The sequence below is a fragment of the Chiloscyllium punctatum genome, chromosome 8, assembly GCF_047496795.1.
Source record: "Chiloscyllium punctatum isolate Juve2018m chromosome 8, sChiPun1.3, whole genome shotgun sequence".
Taxonomy (NCBI): Eukaryota; Metazoa; Chordata; class Chondrichthyes; order Orectolobiformes; family Hemiscylliidae; genus Chiloscyllium; species Chiloscyllium punctatum.
Window position 1 is genome coordinate 3,374,437 of NC_092746.1, and position 25,245 is coordinate 3,399,681.

General features: G+C 38.9%; 1 protein-coding gene across 1 annotated transcript in view; it reads right to left on the reverse strand.

Moving 5' to 3' along the window:
- Window positions 1–1,239: 1,239 nt before the first annotated feature.
- The window catches only part of tax1bp1b (Tax1 (human T-cell leukemia virus type I) binding protein 1b), a 101,840-nt gene continuing 77,834 nt past the window's right edge, over window positions 1,240–25,245 (reverse strand). Inside the window, exons 13-18 of the mRNA XM_072575048.1 lie at window positions 24,015–24,137; window positions 16,907–17,002; window positions 16,225–16,399; window positions 15,907–16,058; window positions 2,305–2,396; window positions 1,240–2,202 (exon numbers count right to left, since the gene is read on the reverse strand). Coding sequence (XP_072431149.1) covers window positions 2,001–2,202; window positions 2,305–2,396; window positions 15,907–16,058; window positions 16,225–16,399; window positions 16,907–17,002; window positions 24,015–24,137 — 840 coding nt within the window. The 3' untranslated portion in view covers window positions 1,240–2,000. The remainder of the gene's footprint in view (window positions 2,203–2,304; window positions 2,397–15,906; window positions 16,059–16,224; window positions 16,400–16,906; window positions 17,003–24,014; window positions 24,138–25,245) is intronic.

A 25,245-nucleotide genomic window follows, 5' to 3' on the forward strand; every position in this document is an offset into this window, starting at 1 on the left:
TGGAGTGGGGAGCTGGTGACATCGATGCTGATGCCATGTGGTTGGAGGGTGATGAGGCGTTCTTCTTCCAGGCGTCAGATGGCTTGGATTTGGCAGTGAAGAAGGCCTAGCTCTTGCATGTCCTTGGCAGAGTGGGAGAGGGAGTTGGAAGCCACGGGGTGATGGGGTTGGTTGGTGTGTCCCCCCCAGAGGTGTTCTCTGAAACGTTCCACGAGTTGGCGCCCTGTCTTCCCAATGTAGAAAAGATCACACCGAGAGCAATGGACACAGCAGATGAAGTGTTTGAATGAGCAGGAAAATCTCTGCCGGATGGCAAAAGGATCCTTTGGGGCCTTGGACGGAAGTGAGGGGGTGTGGGCACAGGTTTTACACTTCTTGCAGCGGCGATGGTAGGTGCTGGGAGGAATGGAGGGAGCGGGGTGGAGATGGACCTAACGAGGGAATCGTGGAGGTAAAGGTCTCTGCGGAATGCTGATAGGGGTGGGAGGGAAATATATCTCTGGTGGTGGGGTCTGATTGTAGGTCGTGGAAATGGTGCAGGATAATGTGCTATAGCTGGAGATTAGTGGGGTGTAATTGAGGACCGGGGGTTCTATCCTTATTGTGGTTGGAGGGGTGGGTTCGAGGGTGGAGGTGCGGGAAGTGGAAGAGATGCCCAGGACGGCATTGTTAATCATGTGAGAGAGGAAATTGCGGCCCTTGAAATAGGAGGCCACTGGAAATGGAAACGGACACGTCCAGGAAGGGAGGTGTCTGAGATGGTCCAGGTGAACTTGAGGTCATGGTGGAAGATTTTTATGAAGTTGATGAACTGTTTAACCTCCTCGTGGGAGCATGAGGTGGCACCGAGAAAGGCCACCTTGAAGTGTGTCAAGCATAAAGCTAAGTCATTGATGAAGATTTCAGTAGGTAAGCTCAGGTGGGTAGAATTGAACAATGTTACAGAGATAGAAATAGGTTGTCTTAACAGTGGTATGAATATTAGGGTCAGATACAACACCGAGACTATGGACAATCTGCTTTCGCCTCAGAAAGTTGCCTTGGAGAGAGATGTAGAAATACATCTGTCAAAACTCCATCTCGTCATAATACATCAGATCGCAATACTAGCGAAACAGTAACCTGTTGTCAACTGCTATAAAGGAATTAGCCTGCATGCCAGAGTTGGGACAAGCATATTTTAACCACAATAATAATTTCATTCTAATATTTAGGATTACTAAAAACTAACATTAGACATTTGTCAACAGCTGAACTCATCTTTATTATAAACAGAGGTCCCACTGCTTTATAAAGCTGGATACACGATCACCAGTGACAAACAAAACTTAAATAAACGTTCAGATCTAACATAATAGCGCAATTATTCAGAAAATGTATACCAGAAAAGGGACATTAAATATCAAATTCACAATGAAGGATATTTTCTAACAGCTTAATGGAAGTGGAACATTTTACAGGATATATATTCAGGTACTGATGTCCAGAAGCGCACACCTTTTTTTTTTACAGCATCAGAATGAAACTCAAAAGTCAGGATATCAGATGTACTCAAACTTGTTAAAACAAATTCAAATATTTGTATATAGTCACAGTTTAAAGGCTGAAGCATTACACAGTTTAGGATCCATAATAGATTATATGTCCGAAATGTGCTTTTGCCTAATGTTCTAAAGTAAAACTACAATCAATTTTAAGATAATCATCCATGGCAGAGTGATAACATTGCAAATAGTGTTCAAATTAGATATACTTGGTTGTTTACTACCGCAACTATTCATTTCAGTACTTGCACTATTAGTCATGCTTTTACATAACTTTTATGCACTGCGGTGTATGCATGAGATTAAAGATGGTTTTGAATAAAGCAAAACTACTTGTTCAGCCAGTATTAAAGGTGCCATTCAGTAATAGCAATATCTAGTGTACTAACTAAATTTTTAAAATTCAATGCAACTAATTTTAGTTACAGATCAAGGAACTTCAATAGGCTTTGTAATTTAATCAAAGCTCTGAACGTTTTCAGAAAAATGTGTCATGACATGTTTTTCAAATACACGCTGGTCACAGTCTGGGGGAAATTGTTCATTGCACATGGGACACACCTTCCAATGACTTTCAACATGCTCTTCAAATTTGCTCTGATCATAGTTAGGTGGAAATACCACATCACACAGTGGGCACTTCTTGTGGAGGTCAAGGCTACAAAATTTAAAACAAAGCATGTTAATGATTTTTTTTTTAAAGAACACGGAAAAAGTTACATGAAAAATACATTCTTGAGAATCTAAGAAATCAACTTGCCTTGAATTAAAGCAGAAGTGAGCACCACGTTCTTGTAGCCGGAATCCTGGAGGATCAGAAATACCTGTCGGTGAGCCAACTTCTCCTTCATCCTGTCAATAAGAAGATGTTAAGCACTTAAACAAGGAAATGACAATAATTTCAGGAACTTTATTTGCAAGTGATCACATAGCAATTATAAAAAAGGCCAGTCAAAAACAGCACCCCTACACTGCAGTGACACACTCCAGATCTAACGTAGAAGTACTGCCAAACAAAGTCTCAAGAGTCACACTAATATATCAAAACTTTAATTCCTAATGCTTTTCCTTGGTCTGCATAAGTATCAATTACAAATTATCTGTTTCAAAACAGGTTTGTCTCTATCAGAATTATCTTACACTGCTTTCAGAGTGAGGTTCCTTTTCACACTGTTACATTAATTGTGTAAACCCACATTCTAGAACTGAAATAATGTGGCACAGTAAACTCCTAATTATACCTAACTGCAATTAAACAGAATTGGAACTCCAGGATGTCACATTTAGATCATATTTCCGAAGGATTTTAGATCATATTTCTGAAGGTGTTTGAAAATAATCTCTTCCAATGCAAACATTTTTTTTGAGCAAGGGTTAAATTTTGGAGCAAGGGTTTTTTAAAAATGTAGATACAGATTATTAAAATGCTAATTTGAAATTATTTCCCATGAAGAATTACACCTTACTCTGGTCTTGCGGTTTGTTACATCCCTCCCTCTGGGCCAGTAATACTAGGTTCAGGTCCCACAACAGGACTTGACAGTCATGGAAAGGGAGTCAAAACATGACAGAACATGACAGAAAATCCCTCCAATACAATTGTGGCAAGCTGTAGGAGCTGGAGAATTTCCAAAATCAGTCAAAACTATGCTTTAGCCTTTGGCGGCAGTGCAATTGCCTCCACATATGAAGAGAGTCCATGCCTGAGTTCTTGCCATGGGCTAGAGTCATTCTTGTTTGGAGGAACTACCACATATACCTCACGCTAATGGTGTTGTGAAGTCCTATGATCTCAGAAGGGCAGAAAAAATTTAAAACAAAACAGCAATGTCATAAGAGCAGTTAAATTTGTTGAAGGGAAAAAGGTTGTTGAAGGGATGTTTTTTCCAATATCAACAAGTTTATAAAATGAAGGATTAATCGAAAATATTTTGTTCAAACTGGTTAACATGAGATGCTCTTTATTTTGCCTCAAGTGAGAGTGAAGAAACAACCCATGAGAAAAAACATGAGTAGCCTGTTGAGGTCACTAAAGCCTGTTGATACTGTAACAGGTACATTCAGAGAAGTAAGCATTAACAGCAATACAAGAATCTCAAAAGTCTTTAGTAACAACCGAAGCCATTAAACCTGAATAAAGCATCATGATCTGCCCATGTTTGTAATATACTTGTTTTGTTAAAACCTGCAAATATCTACAGGGTTCGTATAACATTTCCAAAGTAAATGAATTTTACAAGTAGTTTATTACTTGAGGCCCATTTCACAATTTTTACACAACATACGGTGATGGCAAAGAATTCTACAAGTTACTCAAAAATAAGAGTTGATGCGTAGTTAGTTACTCATACAAATGTAACATGACTCAAAATTTAATAACCCGCATAACAATTAAATATTTATTAGGAGATAAACAGCACACTAACAGTCCTTACACACAGTCTTCCAAGTTTGAAATCACTTTCAGTGTGAATGTTAAATAACCATAAAAAGTAGGAACAGAAGGAGATCATTTAGCCCATCAAATCTGATCTGCCATTCAATGACATTATGATTGATTCGATAATATTCAATTCTATTTTACTGCCTTATCCACATAACCGTCTAGTACCACACTAATTTCTCAGCCTTGAATACAGCTATTGACCTACCCTCTGTGGTTAAAAAAACCCTGCAAATTCACTAACATCAGAGAAGTAATTCCTCTACATCACTGCCCTCACAATGTACGTGGTAGATACTGATGTGACTCGGCCAACATTGTCTGTCTCACACATTGCAGGCAAGGATGTCCTGAGGCATGGTATGTTGGCGAGACCGAGCAGAAGCTACAGCAACAGATGAACGGACACCGAACGGACTCCCCAATCGGAGAACACTTCAGCGGTCTGGGACATTCAACCTTGTACCTTCGGGTGACCATCATCCAAGGTGGATTTCGAGATAGGCAACAACGCAAAGTGGCCGAGCAGAGGTCGATTGCCATGTTCAGTACCCACGGGGATAGCCTCAACTGGGACCTTGGGTTCATGTCACTACATGTGACCCCACTGCACTATACACATGCACACACACTCCTACAGACCCATACACACATACAGACCCTCTCTCATAAACATACACACCCACACACTCACCTCTCAAGGACTTATATACCTTATATACACACACAAATACTCATACTACAACCCCACACATGCACCCACAACTTTGTGGGGTGAATTTGGACTTGCAGAACTACATTTTATTTTGCTCAAAAACTTAATGAATCCATGTAAGATTCTGTAAATCCCTTTTTTTAAGATTAGAATCAGTCTGAACATTGGGGCACAGACAGCCTCACACAGGGCACCTCACACCTTCAATGCATTATCTGAGCAGACATGGCATCTATTGTTAAAGTTCACTTGAGAATGTAATTTAAAAAAAAATAGTTCTGGGATTTACATATGAAAGAACCAAAACCAACATGGCCATTCTAAAAGATGAGAGACTTAACAAACAATCCAGTGCTTTTTTTCCATATATAATTTCAGTTCCATCACACTGTAACTTTTGTTATGAAGGAGCAGCACTCTGAAAGCTAGTGCTTCCAAATAAACTTGTTGCACTATAACCTGATGTTGTGATTTTTAAATCTGTACTGCCCTAACTGGTGACTACTTATTCTGAGATTATATACCCTCTCGTCCTAGATTCTCCCCCAAGTGGAAACAATCTCTCAGCATTTACCTTGCCAAGCCTCCTAGACATCTTTTATGTTTCAGTAAGGTCACCTCTCAAGGAATAAAAGCCTAAAGTGCTCAACCTCTTCCTATTAGAAAATCCCTCCACATTAGGAATCAACATTGGAGGCAGTCCAGAGAAGACTCACAATGACAACATTTTTTTCTGAGCTATTGGGACCAAAACTGTTCACACTATTCCAGATGTGTTAGTACCTTGTATAGTTTTACAATATGCCCCTACTTTCATATTCCATTGTTTGTAGGCCAAAATAACATTTGCCTTTCTTATTAGCTGCTGAACCTGAATGCTAGCTTTTGAGATTTATGCACACGGACTCCAAAATCGTTATGCTTTAGATGTTTGCAGTCTTTCTCCATTAGGTTAATATTTAGATCCCATATTCTTCCTGGAAAAGTGCATAACTTCACAATTTCCCACGTCTTATTCTATCTGCGAAGTGTTTTGACACTGGTTTAAACCACCAAATCCCTCTGCAGATTTTGTGTGTTATCCTGACTACTTCTCTCCTCACTTTTTTTTTGTCATCCACAAGCAATGCTCTCATCATCGAAGCATTCATATATCTTTGTAAATGATTGTGGCCCCAGCACTGATCCCTGTGGCACTCCAAAAATTACAGGTTGCCATCCTGAAAATGCCCCCCTTATCATAACTGTTTGGCTATCATCTTTACATACCACTATACTAACTCCAAACATATGGATTCTTACCTTAAGTAGTCTACTAATGTGTGGTAACTCTTCAAATTACTTCTGGAAATACAAATATATTACATGCACTGCCTCTCTTTTATTAAACTGCTTGTTATCTCCTCAAAAAAATTCTAATAACTACCTCAGGCACAATGCCTCCTTTTTGAAGCCACGCTAACTCTGCTTGATTATTTTACATAATTCAAATGCCCTATTACATCCTTCAAATAGATTCTAACATTTTCCCAATAACTGATGTTCAGCTGGCTGGCCTGCAGTGACATTTTTCCTCGTCTCCTTCCTTTTGCGAAATAAGGGCATTTTCCAATCATCTGGCACTTTTCTGGAACAAAGGATTTTTGCAAGATTACAACTAGCACATCCATAACTTCTGTAAACACTTATTTTAAAAACCTGGGCTGCATCACACCAAGTCCAGTTGTGTAACAGTCCAACAGGCATGGCATTTAGCTTAACATTCCTGGAACAAGAATTCAAATTCGCAGTCCAGAGGTTCAGACAAATGTCAAGGGATATACTAGTTCAAGGCCATGATAGCAACCTGGGGAGTTTTATTTCAGATTTATTAAATAATTGAAATTAAAAGACTAGTCTCATTAATAATAATCACAAAACTATCACATTGTTATAAAAACTACACTACTCCATGAGGCCCTGCATCATTCCCTCAGCTTTGCAGCTGCACGTGTGCAGTCACGCCAAGATTCTACACAAATTTGTTTTGATAAAGGCTGACATACTATCTGCCTTTTTAACTGGTGTCCCTGTATGCAACTTACTGAGAGATGGCACACAGGACTGCCAAATAAAGTCCATTTGGGCATCAACACTTCTCAATTTGTTTTCCTCCTCTCTCTACAAGAATCTCAGGGAGTCCCTCTCCCACTGCAACTCCCAGGTCATTTCTACTCTCTCCCCACCCCCACCCTCCTCTAGCTTATCTCTCCATGCTTCAGGCTCACTGTCTTTATTCCTGATGAAGGGCTTTTGCCCAAAACGTCGATTTCGCTGCTCGTTGGATGCTGCCTGAACTGCTGTGCTCTTCCAGCACCACTAATCCAGACTATGAAAGGTTCCTCCTGTCGACTGTCACCTGCCCTTTTAGCCTTCATGCCCACTATTTGTGGCCCATGGTCACGTGGCTCCTCATATAATTCAAGTGCCTCCCACTGATAGTGGAGCTGAAAATCTTTCAATACTATTTGGTCTCTGATTGGCCTTCCAGACTTCAGAGCCTACTGTTATTATGTAAATACATAACTGGGCACTGAATGCAGACATAGCCAAATAGGAGCCTCTTTCCAGGAAAATAGCTCTGCCAACTTGGGTCCTGGCATAGAGCACTCAGGGCATTCATTGAGTTGAGACATCAGAATCCTAAAGAATTCAGAAAATTCCTGGCTAAAGCATCCAGTGATTATACACCAATCTCAAGCATCATTGTTTTAAAACTAAAATTATTTCTGCTTGCTTTAGTATATTAGATAGCATTAAAGTTGTCAGCTCTGGTTCGGTGGTAATGATGTTAGAAGTTTGTAAGTTCACATTTCACTCCAGAAACTTAACCCATAATTCAAGTTGAATACTGAGACAATGTTGTACTACTGGAAGTCTTCTGGATGAGGTACCACCTCGCTGTCATAAAAGATCCCATGACAGTGAGAAAAACAAATGGGGAGATGTCTATGAAGTTTATGCCAACATTTATCCATCACTTTGTCATCAGTCATGTGCCTGGCTGTACCCGCATTGTCATTTGTTGAACCTTGTGTACAAAGCTGGTTAAATAAAAACTCAAAGAACTGAGGATGCTATAAATCAGAAACAAAAACAGAAATTCCTCAAAAAGCTCAGCAGGTCTGGCAGCATGTGTGGAGAGAAATCAGAGTTAATGTTTTGCTCAAGTGACCCTTCTTCAGAATTCAAAGCTGGCTGCCTGGTTTCCTGCTTTATAACAGAGACTATACCTACAAAATACTTAATTCACTATGACAGTTTAGGACAGCCAATGGCTGTGAAAAACACTACAGAAATACAATTTCCTTTAAGACTGTTTTACTTCTATGTTAAGTTTGAGACATTTAATGGCATCAGTATATTTTACCAAGCTTAATGTGACTAACTACATGATTGGGAATGTAGAAGTAGAAAATTACTTAATTTCCCTATCACTTCTCACATTTAGAACCAAGGCTGACCAAAATTATGAAGCAATTCTCTATACTGCAGCCACATATGTTTCTGTGATAGCAGTATCTAAATTAAGAACTGGAATTTCGGACATTTTATAAAAAGTAGCACTAATCAAAAAGGAAAAAAAGCAAGAAATAAATCTTTTTTCTGACACAAGTGATTTTGACGGGTTGATATGGAATGTAATTTAGTCATTATTTTTGTACATTCTGACCCGCCTCATGTAGAGGATACAGGAGAAACTTGCTATTGCCATAATTCACTACGTACTCAGCAGCAGATTACTGAATTGGCCCAAAGCCACCATAAAGCACATGCACCAAAATCAGCAGTGTACAAATACATAATTATCTTGGTTAGAATTCAGATGCACAAATCCTTAATCACCTTAGGCTCATGTTTATCACTGGAGAATCTTATTTAAAGAAACAAAAATTCAAATGAATAAACTGACAGCCAAAAGATTCAATGGCTATTTAATCCAGATCAATGGCTTCAATGCTCCACAAAAAAAATTAATGTCTATGAAACACACAGCACATGACTAGAGCCCAAAACCCAGAACAGAACAACTGAATAAGAATAAAACAACATTTCAAATGGGATAAAAAAGACCTAGAAAACAGAAAAGCTGTCAATTTCAATTCTGCAAAGTCTGTCAATCATGATCTTCACAAGAAAAAAAAACTGTTCAGCCCTGCACTACACTTGCCAGCGGTCAGCTCGGAGTGATCTGTATATCCCAGCAATGCTAGTCAAGCGTGTCACACATGTCACAGCGCAGTCAGACATATCAGCTAAATTGCCCAGTTGGGCTGCTCCTCTCATCAGTTCTGTCAGTAGTGCTCTCATTTCATGAACACTAACAGCACATAAATAGCTGCAGCAGGCACTGATGAGGATCACAATGCTGATGGACAGCAGAGTCGGCCTCACAGCTCCCATCAACAGTCAGGGTGATTCTGCCTCACTGGAGGATGTGTCCAAATCTGCTTGCAATTTGAAAAAGCATCATCTGAGAAACTCATATATATGGATCATATGCAGCCCTTAAACAGACAAGTATTGCAAAGAGCAAAAAATACAATGCAACAAGAAAATCTCCATCTCAACCCTCAGGAGTAAATTCCCACTGCAACTTCAGTGTTGCTGTAAAATAATTTTGAGTTACCAGATTAAAAAGAGTTAGGGTTTCACCTGCATATTTTTAAAACTTTAATGTAAATGTTAATGAAGAATGATTCTGCTGTCATCCACACACTTTACATTTTAGTATCTGGGTGTTGAACACTGTTCATGCACAATTTTTATCCTGAATAGGAGAACTGGAATGCCAAACCAGCAATCTGGAATGAGTATGAGCAAGATAGAATCCTGAGACCCAGACTTGCAGTATATAAAAAAAAACTAAACGTTAAATGTCACCACTCACTCATGAGTCTTCCACAACTGTACCTAAAGCAATTCGCAGCTAGTCCTCATTTATTTAGCATGCTGGAAAAAAAATTTAATAAAATGGGAACAACTAGTTCGATATATGGAAATAGCTAACTAGGACTTCCCAAAGTGTGAGACGTGACACAAGGTTTGGGAGCTGTGGGCTCCGAGATGATTGCACCTGCTGTGGAAATAATAATTTCTAATGGTTGTGAAACCCTGTTAAATCCTCATGTCCTATCTTGGTGATTGGCCTGGCCCTAAATGGGCTGTTCTCAGAGGCCCAACTGTTACAAAAACAAAAGCCAGTGAAAAGCTTGGCATTTCCTCTTCTTGTAGAAAATCTATATATTTAATAATCATCATCACAATCACTAATAATCAGGAGTTAATTACACTAAGTTCATATGTCCCATCAAATTACTAATAATCCACCTATCGTTTCAATAAATCGGTATGAATAAACGTTTGGCTTGGGATATTTGATTAGAAATGTTTAGAGCATTTTAGTGAAAAACATTTTGGAGGAGCACACATTTTCAGATAAAACAAATGTAAATTCATCAGTTTTAATTTGTAAAATTATATGTTCTTAATGTTAAATTCTCACTCATTTTAATAAATTCCAATGTGTTTTTTTTAACTTAATCACAATGATGTCTGCAGCTCAAGATCCTTGCGTTTCACCATTCAGATGGTGTCTGAATGCTCACTCATCCATTTTATAAAAGAAAGGTTTGCATTTATAGTTACTTTCACGACCTCAGCCAACAAGGCAATGTATAGTCAGTCCAATGTGGAAAAAATAATTAAGATCTCTGAGTAAATTACAGGGGACATAATCAGATTCTTTTTGGAACAGTATCATCAGTACAGCAGATTTCTCTTCCCTTCTTTGAAATAGTGCCATGAAAACTTACTTGCCCTGAAGGAATACATGTTGCTCTGGAGTGACTGGCTGGATGTTGTGAGAGAGAGAGAGCAAGAGAGCGTGAGAGAGATATCCAGGACCAGCAAATGTACCCTTAAATATCTGAGCCACACCATTCAGAAAAGAAGGTAGGAAACAAAAAAAGTTGATAGAAGTGTGGATCTGTCTCCCACAAAAAGCCATACATACAATCAGAATTTCTATCTTTCTATGCATTTATCACTATTAAATAAACCTGATGTCTACTAGATATTGTATTTAGGATACAATAACCCTTTGAAACTTGGTCATGAACAAGGTCACATAAGTAGCTTTCATGGGAACATTAATGGAATAATAGGGAAAAAAATGACAATGTAAAAAACATCACAGCTACCAAATCAGATTGGTCATGTACACATTAAGGGCAAAGTCCTTCAAGTAAAAGCAAACCTGAAGAGGGGAGTTTTTTCCTTACTAATAGTACTTAGTATATGCTTTTTAGATAAATTGAATATTAGCTGCTTCTATACATTTTATTTTCTGACCCTGCTAAAAGTCACGACTTATTTTCTAAAACCTCACCCACAGTAGCAGAGTCACAGAAGTAGTTACAGCACAGGAAGAGGCTGTTTGGCCCTCTGTGACCATGCCTACTCTTCATGCAGGACCCAGCAAGCCCAATTCCCCCGCTGTTACACACAGCCTGAACTTTTCTCTTCCTCATCAGGTAATTATCCCATTTCTTTTTGAAAGCCCCAATTAACTACCGCACCACAATCTCAGCAGTGTATTCCAGATGTTAAACACTCACAATGCGAAAAATGTTAATTCTTGTTCTTTTGTTAATCACCTTAAAACCGAACCCTCCGATTCTACCATAGGAAAATGTTTCTCATTGACTGGCTAGACGCCCCAGATTTTGGGCACTTTTAGCAAATTTATTTCCAAACTTCTCTTCTCTAAATATAAGATTGTAGTTTCACCAACCTATCCATGTAATTGGTGCTTCTCATCCGCAAAACTATACTCTTAAATCTTTACAGAAACTAACACACAATATGGAGTTCCACATTTTAAACTTCAAAGGGTTAGGGGTTATTTGTCATCCCATACAAATGCACCTTAAGCAAAAAATAGTCTCTCAAATTAGGAAAATATGCCATATTTATGGTTCTTACTGTGGAAATTAGTTACAATAAAAAGCAACCTCTCTTTTTCGAACTACATTACATAAAAGGGAAACTGGCAATCAATAAACCATCATATCTGAGAATATAGAATTTAACAAAGACATTTAAAGCAAATTAAAACATTTTATGGACTGGAGTTACAATTTCAATCTGGCAAAAATGCAGTTCCAAGATGAGGGGAATCCAGTTGATGCATGCAAAACTAATACAAATTATTCTGCTGGTTGTCTGATCTATTGAATCCAATACAAATTAAATAATTAGGATGATTGATTTTTAGGTGCACAGTCTGATTAAATTACATTGAAATTAACTTTTAAAGCAAAGAAAACAATTTTTTTTATTATTATTCCTTAATCACTAAGTGGCTTCATGCTTTCCATAGCCCTTGAAATTCTGTAAAGTCCATGACGTTACATCCCATTATCTTTACTGGTGACCCACAGACAATCTGCTTATTGGAACACATTAGAGTCCCTCTGTCTCATTACAAAAGCTGAGTTATGTCAGCAAATGAGCACAAGACACAAGAACTCTTTCTCATGGGTTTGCAGAAGGGCAAAGAGGATCAAAGATACTCAGATCAGCATGAATATGGTGCTAATTAAACTGCAGCAGATGACTAAAAGAGCTTGTCATGTGCAATACGTGCACCAGGGATGGCCATATTAGAAATGCAGAATGAACACCAAGGTAGGTAGCATCACAAAGTGCACATTTCTAATCTTTCAATGTGGTGTGAAAGTTGTGACAGTTTCTCTAATTATACGCAGTAATAGACAGGAAAGGTTAAAAGTCAGGTAGGTGAAAATCATTTTCCTTTCCTAAGATGCTGAACCCTCGGTTTGAAATCATGCCTGTCTGAACACTGCTCAACTCCTACAAAGGTTAATAGCAATTAAATGCAGCAAACTAGACTAAATGAGAAACAGGTCGTGATACCACTGTACTCACTGTGAACAGAATAGCAGAATTCCAAACAATAGAGCTCTGCAAATCATTTGAATTTGTCCAGGGCACTAACTTAAGTTGCTATTGCAAAATACTTGCATTGATTTTTTTTTGGAGGAAATGAAGTTCTAGTTACTAATAGGAGAACCATGCTCAAAAATGATAGAACTGATGACAATTATATTGGATACCAGTACAGTGAACACCTCTGGGACACGCGCACCAACCAATCCAACCGCCCCATGGCTGAACACTTCAACTCCCCCTCCCACTCCGCCAAGGACATGCAGGTCCTTGGCCTCCTCCATCACCAGACCATGGCAACATGACGCCTGGAGGAAGAGCGACTCATCTTCCGCCTAGGAACCCTCCAACCACAAGGGATGAAAGCAGATTTCTCCAGCTTCCTCATTTCCCCTTCCCCCACCTTATCTCAGTCCCAGCCCTCAGACTCAGCACCACCTTCTTGACCTGCAATCTTCTTCCTGACCTCTCCGCCCCCACCCCCTCTCTGGCCTATCACCCTCACCTTAACCTCCTTCCACCTATTGCATTCCCAATTCCCCTCCCCAAGTCCCTCCTCCCTACCTTTTATCTTAGCCCGCTTGGCACACCCTCCTCATTCCTGAAGAAGGGCTTATGCCCAAAACATCGATTCTCCTTCTCCTTTGATGCTGCCTGACCTGCTGCGCTTTTCCAGCAACACATTTTTAAGCTCTGATCCCCAGCATCTGCAGTCCTCACTTTCTCCTACCAGTACAGTGGCCAGTTTCCCGTCACCAAGTCACCCTTTATTTATATGTGCACGGTATGTGACACTCATCCAGCTTCCTCAGAGTCAGCTCTGAGTGAACAAAATCTTTGACACTCCTATTTATTTGTCAGCCAGGGCTCTCTGACTGGACCAAGTTAACAGCCCCAATCATTGAACTCATACTATGATGCCCAAATGTCAGACCTCATTACAATCACTACAGATCTCATCTTGTGCAACAACCTTATTTTTAAAATGTGGCACTTCACTGAATGCCTTCTGTAAATCCAAACACATGACATCTACCAGGAGAAAGTGAGGACTGCATATGCTGGAGAGCAGAGACTGTGGTGCTGGAAAAACACAGGTCCGGTGCCCCTTACAAGGAGGAGAATCGATGTTTCGGGCATAAGCCCTTCAACCTTTCATTCTATAACTTTGTCAAACACTTTGTCACTTGTGATACAGACTGTTACAAAACCTTCCCTCCCATTGATACCTTGCTGACCGAATCAACACGGACATTTACCATCTCCCACGAGGAGGTTGAACAGTTCATGCACTTTACCAACACCTTCTACCCCGACCTCAAATTCACCTGGACCGTCTCAGACTCCTCCCTCCCCTTCCTAGACCTTTCCATTTCTATCTCGGCCGACCGAATCAACACAGACATTTACTATAAACCGACCGACTCCCACAGCCACCTAGACTACACCTCCTCCCACCCTGCCCCCTGTAAAAACGCCATCCCATATTCCCAATTCCTTCATCTCCGCCACATCTGCTCCCAGGAGGACCAGTTCCAATACCGTACAACCCAGATGGCCTCCTTCTTCAAAGACCGCAATTTCCCCCCAGACGTGGTCGACGATGCTCTCCACCGCATCTCCTCCACTTCCCGCTCCTCCGCCCTTGAGCCCCGCCCCTCCAACCGCCACCAGGACAGAACCCCACTGGTCCTCACCTACCACCGCACCAACCTCCATATACAGCGTATCATCTGCCGTCATTTCCGCCACCTCCAAACGGACCCCACCACCAGGGATATATTTCCCTCCCCTCCCCTATCAGCATTCCGAAAAGACCACTCCCTCAGTGACTCCCTTATCGGATCCATGTCCCCCACCAACCCAACCTCCACTCCTGGCATCTTCTCCTGCAACCGCAAGAAATGCAAAACTTGCGCCCACACCTCCCCCCTTACTTCCCTCCAAGGCCCCAAGGGACACTTCCATATCCGCCACAAATTCACCTGCCCCTCCACACACATCATTTATTGCATCCGCTGCACCCAATGTGGCCTCCTCTATATTGGGGAGACAGGCCGCCTACTTGCGGAACGTTTCAGAGAACACCTCTGGGACACCTGGACCAACCAACCCAACCGCCCCGTGGCTCAACACTTCAACTCCCCCTCCCACTCCACCAAGGACATGCAGGTCCTTGGACTCCTCCATCGCCAGACCATAGCAACACGACGGCTGGAGGAAGAGCGCCTCATCTTCCGCCTAGGAACCCTCCAACCACAAGGGATGAATGTAGATTTCTCCAGTTTCCTCATTTTCCCTACCCCCACCTTGTCTCAGTCAAATCCCTCGAACTCAGCACCGCCTTCCTAACCTGCAATCTTCTTCCTGACCTCTCCGCCCTCACCCCCACTCCAGCCTATCACCCTCACCTTGACCTCCTTCCACCTATCGCATTTCCAACGCCCCTCCCCCAAGTCCCTCCTCCCTACCTTTTATCTTAGCCTGCTGGACACACTTTCCTCATTCCTGAAGGGCTCATGCCCGAAACATCGATTCTCCTGCTCCTTGGATGCTGCCTGACCTGCTGCGCTTTTCCAGCAACACATTTTCAGCTCTGATCTCCAGCATCTGCAGTCCTCACTTTCTCCTCCTATTTGTTATCTCTGCTTATTTTCTGGGACTATCAAATTAAGCACCTTGAATTTTAAGGTAATGGTGGAAATTCTAAGTGTGAAATACTCCAGTGTATATACCATATAAAAGATGAAAAATATTCTGGCATAAATGCAAATTATCTTTGATGAATTTGTTACTTAGTTTTTTTTACAGCATAATAAAGGATTAAGTATTTCTGCGAAAAAGTTAACCTATGACACTGCCTCAACCATTTTTAATTAAATAATTAACAAGGCAAAACTTTGTTTTTAGCCAATGTAACACCATGACACGGAGCATAATGAGACAAATTAATTATGGTGAGTTATGAGATGCATGATGTATGAATGGTATTAATGACACTTCACTACTACATTTATTTATATTCTTATATGTAAAGGTCAATCAACAAAGCAAAATCCTCATGACTGGCGTTATGTAATTTTGTTGCTGCACCAGATCGTCCAAAATTAATGATACACCAAAACAATTTCTGTTACAGCAAACTGATCAAAATCTCTATTAAGATCAAATGAAAATCAATTAACACTTGCATTAATAAGCTCATTGGGATCTTCAAGTCCATCTGGTCTACCAAAGTTGCGAGAAGGTTGACTGCAGACCACTGTACTGTCCAATCCCCAAGCAGGAACCCCAATAGGCACTCTACGGATCTCATCAGGATAAAGTGCTCCATCTGTCCCATCTGAAATTAAATACATCAAGACAAAGAGAACTAATTTGCTGACAATTACAGCAAATGTTAGTTTAGTAGGAAAAAGTACCAAGTACAATTTTAAAAATAAATTCATTCTAGATTACTATTAAAACTAAAGTAATATGTTGAGGGGCTGCTCCCAACTAGCACCAACCTCTACCAGACTCTGCATAAGGGTTTCCAAACTTCAATCCAGGATGTTTCACAGGTACAACAGAAGGATCTGAAGAATATGGATTTGGATATTGTAATATTGGTGTATCCGGAGGCTTTGAACTTGGTGAACTTTGCTCTTCTTCTTCATGCTTACATACTTCCCTTGAAAATTCCTAAGAGAGGGGAAGCAGTTAGCTATAGGATTAGTTTAATTCTAGACATAAAAATTAAGAGTAATTTGTAATACGAAGCTACAAACTTCAAAACCATTTAGACAAATCCTATGAGAAATATCAATTCAAAATGAGGCTATCCACTTACTTCCTGTTTAGATTTATTACATGACTAAAATTCAATATCTGAACTACTGTGCAAGAAAAATGTTCACTTTTACAAAATATATTTATAATTTACATCATTACATACAACATGGTTCCACAGTACACATGATAAAATCATAAGAGATTCTTCGGCAGTTCAGATGATATGTATACTAATAAATACACCAACATTTTTCCAAGATGACCCAAATTTTTCAGTGTAGGGTGGGATGGGGAGGGTGGAGACAAAGGGAATATAGGAAAGTAAAAATGTGTCCTGATTTTGAGAATTGCCCAATATGATTTTACTAAAGGACCAGTTCTCAGAAATCATACAAGAAAACTATTTGAGTCACTTGCCTTATTCAGCTCTTCCAGGATTTCCTTCTCCTTGTCAACAATTGCCAATTTTGCTTTAAGTTCCTTTACTTCCTGCTCCTTTTCCGAAAGGAGAACCTGCCAAAAAAAGTGCAAAACAAAACTGATGGAATTTGTGTTCCACCTCAAAACTCCTTTAAAAGTACTGTAAAGCGATTGTGTTAAGTACTTAAAATAACAATTGGAGAAAATTTTAAAGGGAGCATAGACCATGGGAGTGCTTTCACTGGAGTCAGGACATTGTGCACTCTTTCATGACTTGATTCTATTTCCATGCAATAGCACAGACACAACCAAAATATATCACACCAGATTTTACTACAAAAACATGAATGAGACTAAGTGCAAATCTTAAAGAAACTTCGAGGGACCACACACACGCACAATTAAATGTGGAAACTGCTTTCTAAAATGCCCAGCTCTCCCAAAAGCTGTAGGAGTGGTCAGTGGGACCAGTTTTGCAACAGACTACACCAGACACTTTAATGTACTGGAGTTAATATAAACATGAACACCCTAAGGTAGACAATATTTTAGTACCAAATAAAACATTAAGAAAGCTAAAACTGGAGAAATGTACACTTAAATTTCCATTCTTAAACAAAGAACCGAAGCAAATCAAAGAACATGAAGCTAATTCATCTCAGTAATATTTTATATGATAATCTTACTGGCAGGTATTGTAGTGCAGCTGATTTTACCACAAGTGAAGCACAAACTGGAGGTGATGAGACACGCATATGACAGAGAATGAGTACAAGCTTGGAAATTTGGTGCACATCAGATGTCTCCAGTAGGTTTTCCTCAAGCTACAGTTTAGGTTAACAGCAGAATCTGGTTTAGAACTTTTACTTTTAAAGGTAGTAAATGATCCGAGTTTTGTGGAATCTACTTGACACTACTTGTCTATCATTTCAAACTTGTGGCCTGAACTGGCATTACGTAATGTGGCAGAAAGATGCCTAATGATCATTCTGCTCAGCTGACATCCACTACCAAATGAACAGAAATATTCCGTAAATTGTACTTCAGATTATCCACCTTGCTATTTCTTCCATATCCCTACCTGGCAAGTGTCTGAGACTGAACCAGGCTGTTAGCAATTTTGATATCATATCAGATCATAAAACAAAACAAAACTAAAAGATTGCTTATTTCCGTCATCGTAGCATAGCTCAAATTTGCCTCTGTTTCAGCTCTTCTGTTATTGAAATCCTCATTCATGCTTTGGTTGCATCTAGATCTGACTACTCTTGTGTCCAAAACTGTTACCTAGTCCAAAATCACACCAAACCCCTTCCACAAATTGACCCTGTGCTAACTGGCTCCCAGTTAAGCTGCAGCTGAATTTTAAAATTCTCAATCCTGTTTTTAAAACGTCTCCATGACCCTGTCCTTCCTTTCTCTGTAATGTCTTGCATTCCCACGATCCTTCAAGATATTGCCCCCCTCGAATTCCAGATTAAGTATCCCGAAATTGTATTGCTCCCTCACTGGTAGCCAAGCCTTTAGTTGCCCAGTTCTACATGCTGAAATTCTTTCCAAAAACTTCTTCGGCTTGTCTTCCACCTTCAAGCATTCCTTAAAATGTGCCTGAAAAAAAATACAAGTTCTCAGCCTCACAGATCTCAGCTGTCCTGTACAGGCAGCTGCACTTTTTGGATGGTTGGCTGTCAGCAACTTACCATGCAAAATCCCAGAGAAAGTCTACAAGCAAATGCAAGTCTCATTAATGGTTGGAGCCATTTGTTCAAAGCTCGAGTAAATACAGGTCCTTTATAGTTTTAAATATTCGGGTGAACCCAGAGTTCAGCCTCAAATTTTATGCCCTGTCCATCAGCACTATAACATTATCCACAAACAGCTTCTCCACTGATAAAATCTTTTAAGGCATGTTTGCATTAACTACTCTGCATGTTTTCCTTCCTGGTCTCACATCACCTACTCACCATAAAATTTAAAAAACTACCGCTCAAGACAAAACCCATAGTGACACTAAACATCAATTTCCTTCTTTAGGACATTCCTTAAAACTGATCTCCTTAACCAAGCGCTGGTTATCTGATTTAATATTCCCTTTGATGCCTGGTGCCATATTTTGTTATTAATGCTCCTGTGAGGGACACTGGCAATTTTATTATGAAAGAGACATTATATAAGTAAAAGTTGCAGTTATCAAGCAGGCTCTCATTTCTTCAACATATTAACTTCAAATTCCTTGTTCTGACTTACAAACAACTCCATTTAATTCATTCTACTTCTCAAATCTCCTCTTTTGTATTCCATCCGGAATTCTGTTCCCCAGTCTTTCCCAGACTTTCCTTCCTTTGGTCCATACGTCCACGGTGAGGCTTAATATTTGTAAGTTCTTGAATTGTTTTTATTAGGCAGTACATATCCTATTCGCTACATCACATTCCCAATGCAGCAATGCTTTATGTAGGTCTGACATTCAACTACCATTAACTAACCATCTGTAAGTCATTGATAATCCAACGACAATTTAGATCAAGGGTTCTCCCTGACCAAAATTCATCCTTCAACCATCACCAGAACAGATCAGATGATCATTTAGAAAAGACAACATGATACCAAAGATTTAAGATACAGACAGAAAAAGCCAAAAGTACTGAACAGATTAGGCAGCATCTGTAGAGAGAGAAAACACACTCGTCTTTGATTTGTCAATTGTTTGATTGCAAAGATCATGGACTTAAAAAGTTAACTAGTTCCACAGTTATGCCAGAAATACTGAGTACCTCTAACATTTTCTGTTCCAAATCTAACTGGGTGAACTTGCTATGCAAAAATATCTTTGAGAACAGTGACACCACTTCATCTGTGAAGGACTTTGGAAGGTTTCAAGAACTGGGCAGTGATATTCCACGGAGTTTGCTGAAGGAGAATAGAGAATGTATGTTACAGACTGCGTGGCAAATTTGATGGAGGAAGATTGCTCAGGGATACATTCCTGTCTGATTCTGAGCCCCACTTCATTTCCTGTTACACTTTGAAGAAAAGGGCCCTCTGCAGATGACATTATGCTTTCTAAGTAATCTAAGTCCTTTTAAAACCAAACTGAAATATATTTCTGCATACAAAAGCAGATAATAGTGTGATTTTAATTGTGAATTGTTTGCTATGAACTAGTTTGAGATATTCAATTTTGCTGATATATAAATTTTCAAGCACGTACCATGAAACACATTTATCTTCAGACGCAATTTTAGTACAATGCATCAGATTCTTCCATTCCTCCTTGAACTCTGTGCATTTTCTTGAAGATAACTGTCTAATTGCCAAACCACTAACAGAGGTTCACAAATTCATCAATATTATCTTTAAATGTACTTTTTTCAAATAACTAACCTTTTTCAATGTTTTATTCTTTTCATCCCTAATCCAATGTAATATGTTAAAATAATTATCCTCTAGAAGAGCAAACAACCAGCTATAAACTTTTGGTTTAATACAACTATTTCCTCATTTATAAAACTAGTCTGCACACTGCGTATGCTCATAGTTAATGAAAAGAGTCAATGCATCCTGCTATATGTTTTACTGAATTTTAATTGAATTATAGCAAGTAAAACATCTCTCAATTCTGTCCACATTACATAATATTCAATTAAGGAAATTTTAAATACTTTCAAACATTTTCCCCACACCCTGAAATCAGGTGAATTGTTACATCAGCCTGATAATATCTTAGTTTGCCAAAAAATCAGTAGAAATTATATTTATAGTCTACCATAATTGCTTCATTTAAGTGAATACAGAAAGTGAATGGGGAGTTAAAATTATTCAGAATTTGTCATGTGCTGTACAGGACAAAAGAAAAGACAACTTCTCCTAATTAACAGGAGTTATTTCAGATTCAATCACTTTAGGTTTAAATTTTTAAAAAATGAAAGCAGCAGCACACTTACAAAAATAATTTAATTTGTAACATTTCTAAATGTTACGTACCACATAGGCAACTGCCAAAAATACCGACCTCTCCAACCCTAAAAGCCCTCCCTCACCTCCTTTTGGAATGTCTCCTTTCATTTCAACCAAGCTTCCTATAACGTTCCCCATTGTAGTAGCCTGGACTCACTTCTTTCTCTAGATTTTTCTCTCCACTCCTGCCATGTTCTCCCAAATCATTTTGCCCATGAGACTGATCACCTGTTTAGTCTCGACACTTATTCCCATTTAAACTGTTAACCATCCAAGTTCCACTCCTGGCCCCATATAATAGAGTTTCTCTTCATCAGGCAGTGTCCCCACTCTCACTCAAATGTATAAACTGACCCCCTTACCCCTTAGAAATTGCTGTCTTATCTCTTGCATCTCTTCCCTCTTCATTGTGAATGTGCTGCCATCTCCCAAATCTCTGCCCAACTTTTCCCTAATTCTTTGTTTTAATCTCTCAAATGAGATTTCTATCCCAACCATAGAAATGAAACAGCCCTTAAAGTCAAATTCCTTCTATGCAATTGTGAAAAACATTCTGCCATTAGTCAGGTAATAGTTAAGTTGAGGCTTAACTTGCTTACTTGAGGGGTCTTGTTTTGGTTGCTACATGCAATAAAATTTAAATAATTGTTTCAGTATTTGATTGAAATGTGAGATCTCTTGATAAGTAACTGAATTAAAGGTAGCTTGTGGTAATTTACACGTTATCCCTTGATAGAAAAAAAGTGGGCCATTTGGCCTCTCAAGCAAGTTTCTCATCTCAGTGTTAAATGGATGACCATTCATTTTTAAGCTCAAGTCTCTTTTTCTCCACTCCTTATCCCACAAAGGGGAAAAGTTTCTCAGAATCCATTCTGGCAAGCCCCCTCAAGATTTTGTATAATTCATTAAGAGCAACTCTCATTCTTCTAAACTCTCTTGGACACAGACCCAAACTGCTCAACCTTTCCTCACTAAATCCTTCAGCCCAAGAACCAGTCAAGTGAATCTTCTCTGAACTGATTATAATTAAATGATTCACCTTCTTTGATACAGGAGGCCAAAACTGTACATAGTACTCCAGATGCGGTCTCGCTAAGTCTGTATACTGCTGTTGCAACACTTCTATTTCTTACACTCTTAATCCTCTTGCATTAAAAGCCAACATACCATTTTCCACAATAACCATTAGATGTTCCTATGTGGTTAGTTTTCCTCAATTGTGTACCCATACAATCTAATCCCTCTGTACCACAGAGTCTGGCAATATCTCTACACTTGAATAATGTACTGCTTTGGCAATCTCCTTGATAAAATGAATGACTCACATTTTCACCTTATATATTCCAGCCATCACATATTTGCCCACTCATTTAACTTATGTTAAAATGGCAGTCTCATCATGCTCTTAAAAATTGCTCATTCACAAGATAAGGAAATCACCAGCCATTATTGCCCACCCCTAATTGCTCAGAGGCCTGTTGAGAGTCAACTACATTGCTATGCTTCTAGAGCCACATGTAGACCAGATTAGGTAAGGACAGCAGCTTCTTCCCTAAAGGACGTAAGTGACTCAGATGGGTTTTCCTAACAACTGGTAATTGATTCATGGTTATCATTAGATCTTAATTCCAGACTTTTATTGAATTCATTTGTAATTATGGTGCAAATCTACAGCACAGAAACTTTGGTTTCCCTTCAGTCCAACAGTCCATGTTGATCATAATCCCAAACTAAACTAGTCCCAACCTGTCTGTGCCTGGCCCATACTCCTTCAAACATTTCTTATTCATGTACTTTCTATATGCCTTTTAAACACTGTAACTGTACCCATTTACATCACTTCCTCTGGAAGTTCATTCCACACTCGAACCACTCTGCTAAAAAAATTTCCACCTCATATCTTTTTTAAACTCTTTCTCCTCTCAGCTTAAATATATGGCCCCAAGTCTTGAAATCTCTCACCCTAGGGAAATAATGTAGCATCACAAGTTATTCAGCAATTTGCAATGAGTCAGACTCAAGATTATCTCTTGCTACAAGATTCTGGGTTGAAGACAACCAATAACAGCATGTGCCAATTTGTATTATGTTGCCAGGAAGTGTTGGGTCAGTGAGAATTGAAGGGCATTGAACTTAACTTGCAGATTAGTTGCTCAATACTGAAAGGAGTAGAAACTGATAATTCTTTAAAAAGTATGACAATTATTGGGTTGTCATTTCAAAATTTAAAATCACTACTGTACTATAACTTGTACTTCACACTAAACATATAAAGTATTTTTCCCTTTTCATAAAACCAATTTTCCATCCTGATTTAACTTAATTTTCATTCAAATGTATCAAACAGGTTGCACTCCACCAGGTTATTTGGATTACTTAATGCATTGGTATCGAAACACTTTGAAAAATGTACATTTAAGCTAACATACTTCAGATGTATATATTGACATCAGTGAAGATTTCATTATTAGAATATCTCTAAACTACAGTCACAAATCTGTAACCAACTGTACTTCACATCAGTTGTAGAGCATTAAATTTTCTCTCTAAACATAAACGAATTTTTAAAAAGTCAAAATCTTAGTATGAACTACAGAGTATTATTTGAAGTTCAAAGGGACATGGCTTTACAATACATATTAGGAATATTCATATATCAATCTTATAGGCATATCATAAATAATTCAATTTTATAGTTTTATAATGTAAACTTAGATAGAAAACAGAAGGAAAACCAGCAAACCTATGCAAAAGAAAGCAATAAATGTATTCAGCTAACTTAGAACTATTTATTGTATGAACAAAGACTTTGTTCTACATCAATGTTATGCTGGGTGCTAGTATGACAGATGCAAAAGAATTTAAGAACAAATTTTCTTGATCACCTCAATAGGAGAGGTTTCAATAAAAGTTACACCGAAACACCAGAGAATAGAGTAATTTAGAATTCCAAATATAGAGGTGCGTAAATGATATGCTGCTGTTGAGTTTCAAAATCAAGTGATGACTAATATTAATTGATGTAACTGTTCTCTTTTCCGCCTTCAAAGCAAAATCTTGTCACAATCAACTCAAATTGTGCACAATTTAGATCTTCAATACTGACCCATTATTTTTTCTGTTTTGAATGCTGCTGAATGGTTTTTACCTTATACTGAATGTCCTCTGCAGCTTCTTGTTTTAGGTCACTGTTTATTTTTAACTGCTGCTTTAATTTTTGCTGGATGTAAGCCAGTTCTTCAGCAAAAGCCTGACTTCTTTCATTCTCTTCCTGATAAAAGACAACAGGCAAAAAATATTGTCAAAAGGAAGTACATCAGACAAAGTTCTTTCCATTTCCCATTTGTAGCTTTGGTTAAAAACAGTTATTTCAGGATACATGAACTGTCATAAACAATTTACACTATTCTATTCTTCCAACACAGAAGATTTTCTCTCATCTCAGGGAAAAGGACAGAAATGCCCTTAACAGAGAATCGATCTCTAAAATCTATGTAACTGAGCAGCTGCTTTAACTGCTAACAACAAAACATCCTATAATACTGCTTGACCCCGAAAAAGGTAGTTATTTTCCTCATCTAAAAACATTAACAACTTCAGCCTGAAGCCATCCAATCAGAGAACTCGGGATCCCATTCAACCAGTTAACATTAAACCTAAGTCGACAGTGTGGTGCTGGAAAAGCACAGCAAGTAAGGCAGCATCCGAGGAGCAGGAGAATTGATGTTCCTGATGAAGGGCTTTTGCCCGAAACATCGATATTCCCGCTCTCCTGATGCTGCCTGACCTGCTGTACTTTTCCAGCATCACACACTCAATTCTAATCTCCAACATCTGCAGTCCTCACTTTCTCCAACATTAAATCTAAGCTGACTGCATCAACAGTCACTTTTAATGGATACAATCACATAAGGCATAGAGAATATGGCAAGAATATTCTTTGTCATGTCCCTGCCCATGACTCTCAATCCATACATAAAGCGCTATTGCTTCAACACCAAGTTTTCATTCAAAAGATTTGCTGTGTCATCCAAATCCCAAAATGACATATCATGACCATAATGGAATAAGTATTTACAGGATTACCACTGGCAATCATATCTCATTTGGCAATTTACATCAACCACACTGATACATCTCTTTAGATTTGAAAATTAAAATCAAAGATCTGGAAGCCTTACAGATCAGTTATCTGAACCAAAACATTTCTAGACATGAATGTGGAGAATTAAAAAACCCACTGATTTCTACCCTTGAGGATTCTCTCAATCATCCATTGTAAATTTTGGTTAAAGATCAGGGAAGTCCTTGAAGTTAAGCTTTGAGAGCTTTGCAAGTTTTTGCATAAAGTTATACCAGTTAATCATCTAAACCCTTTG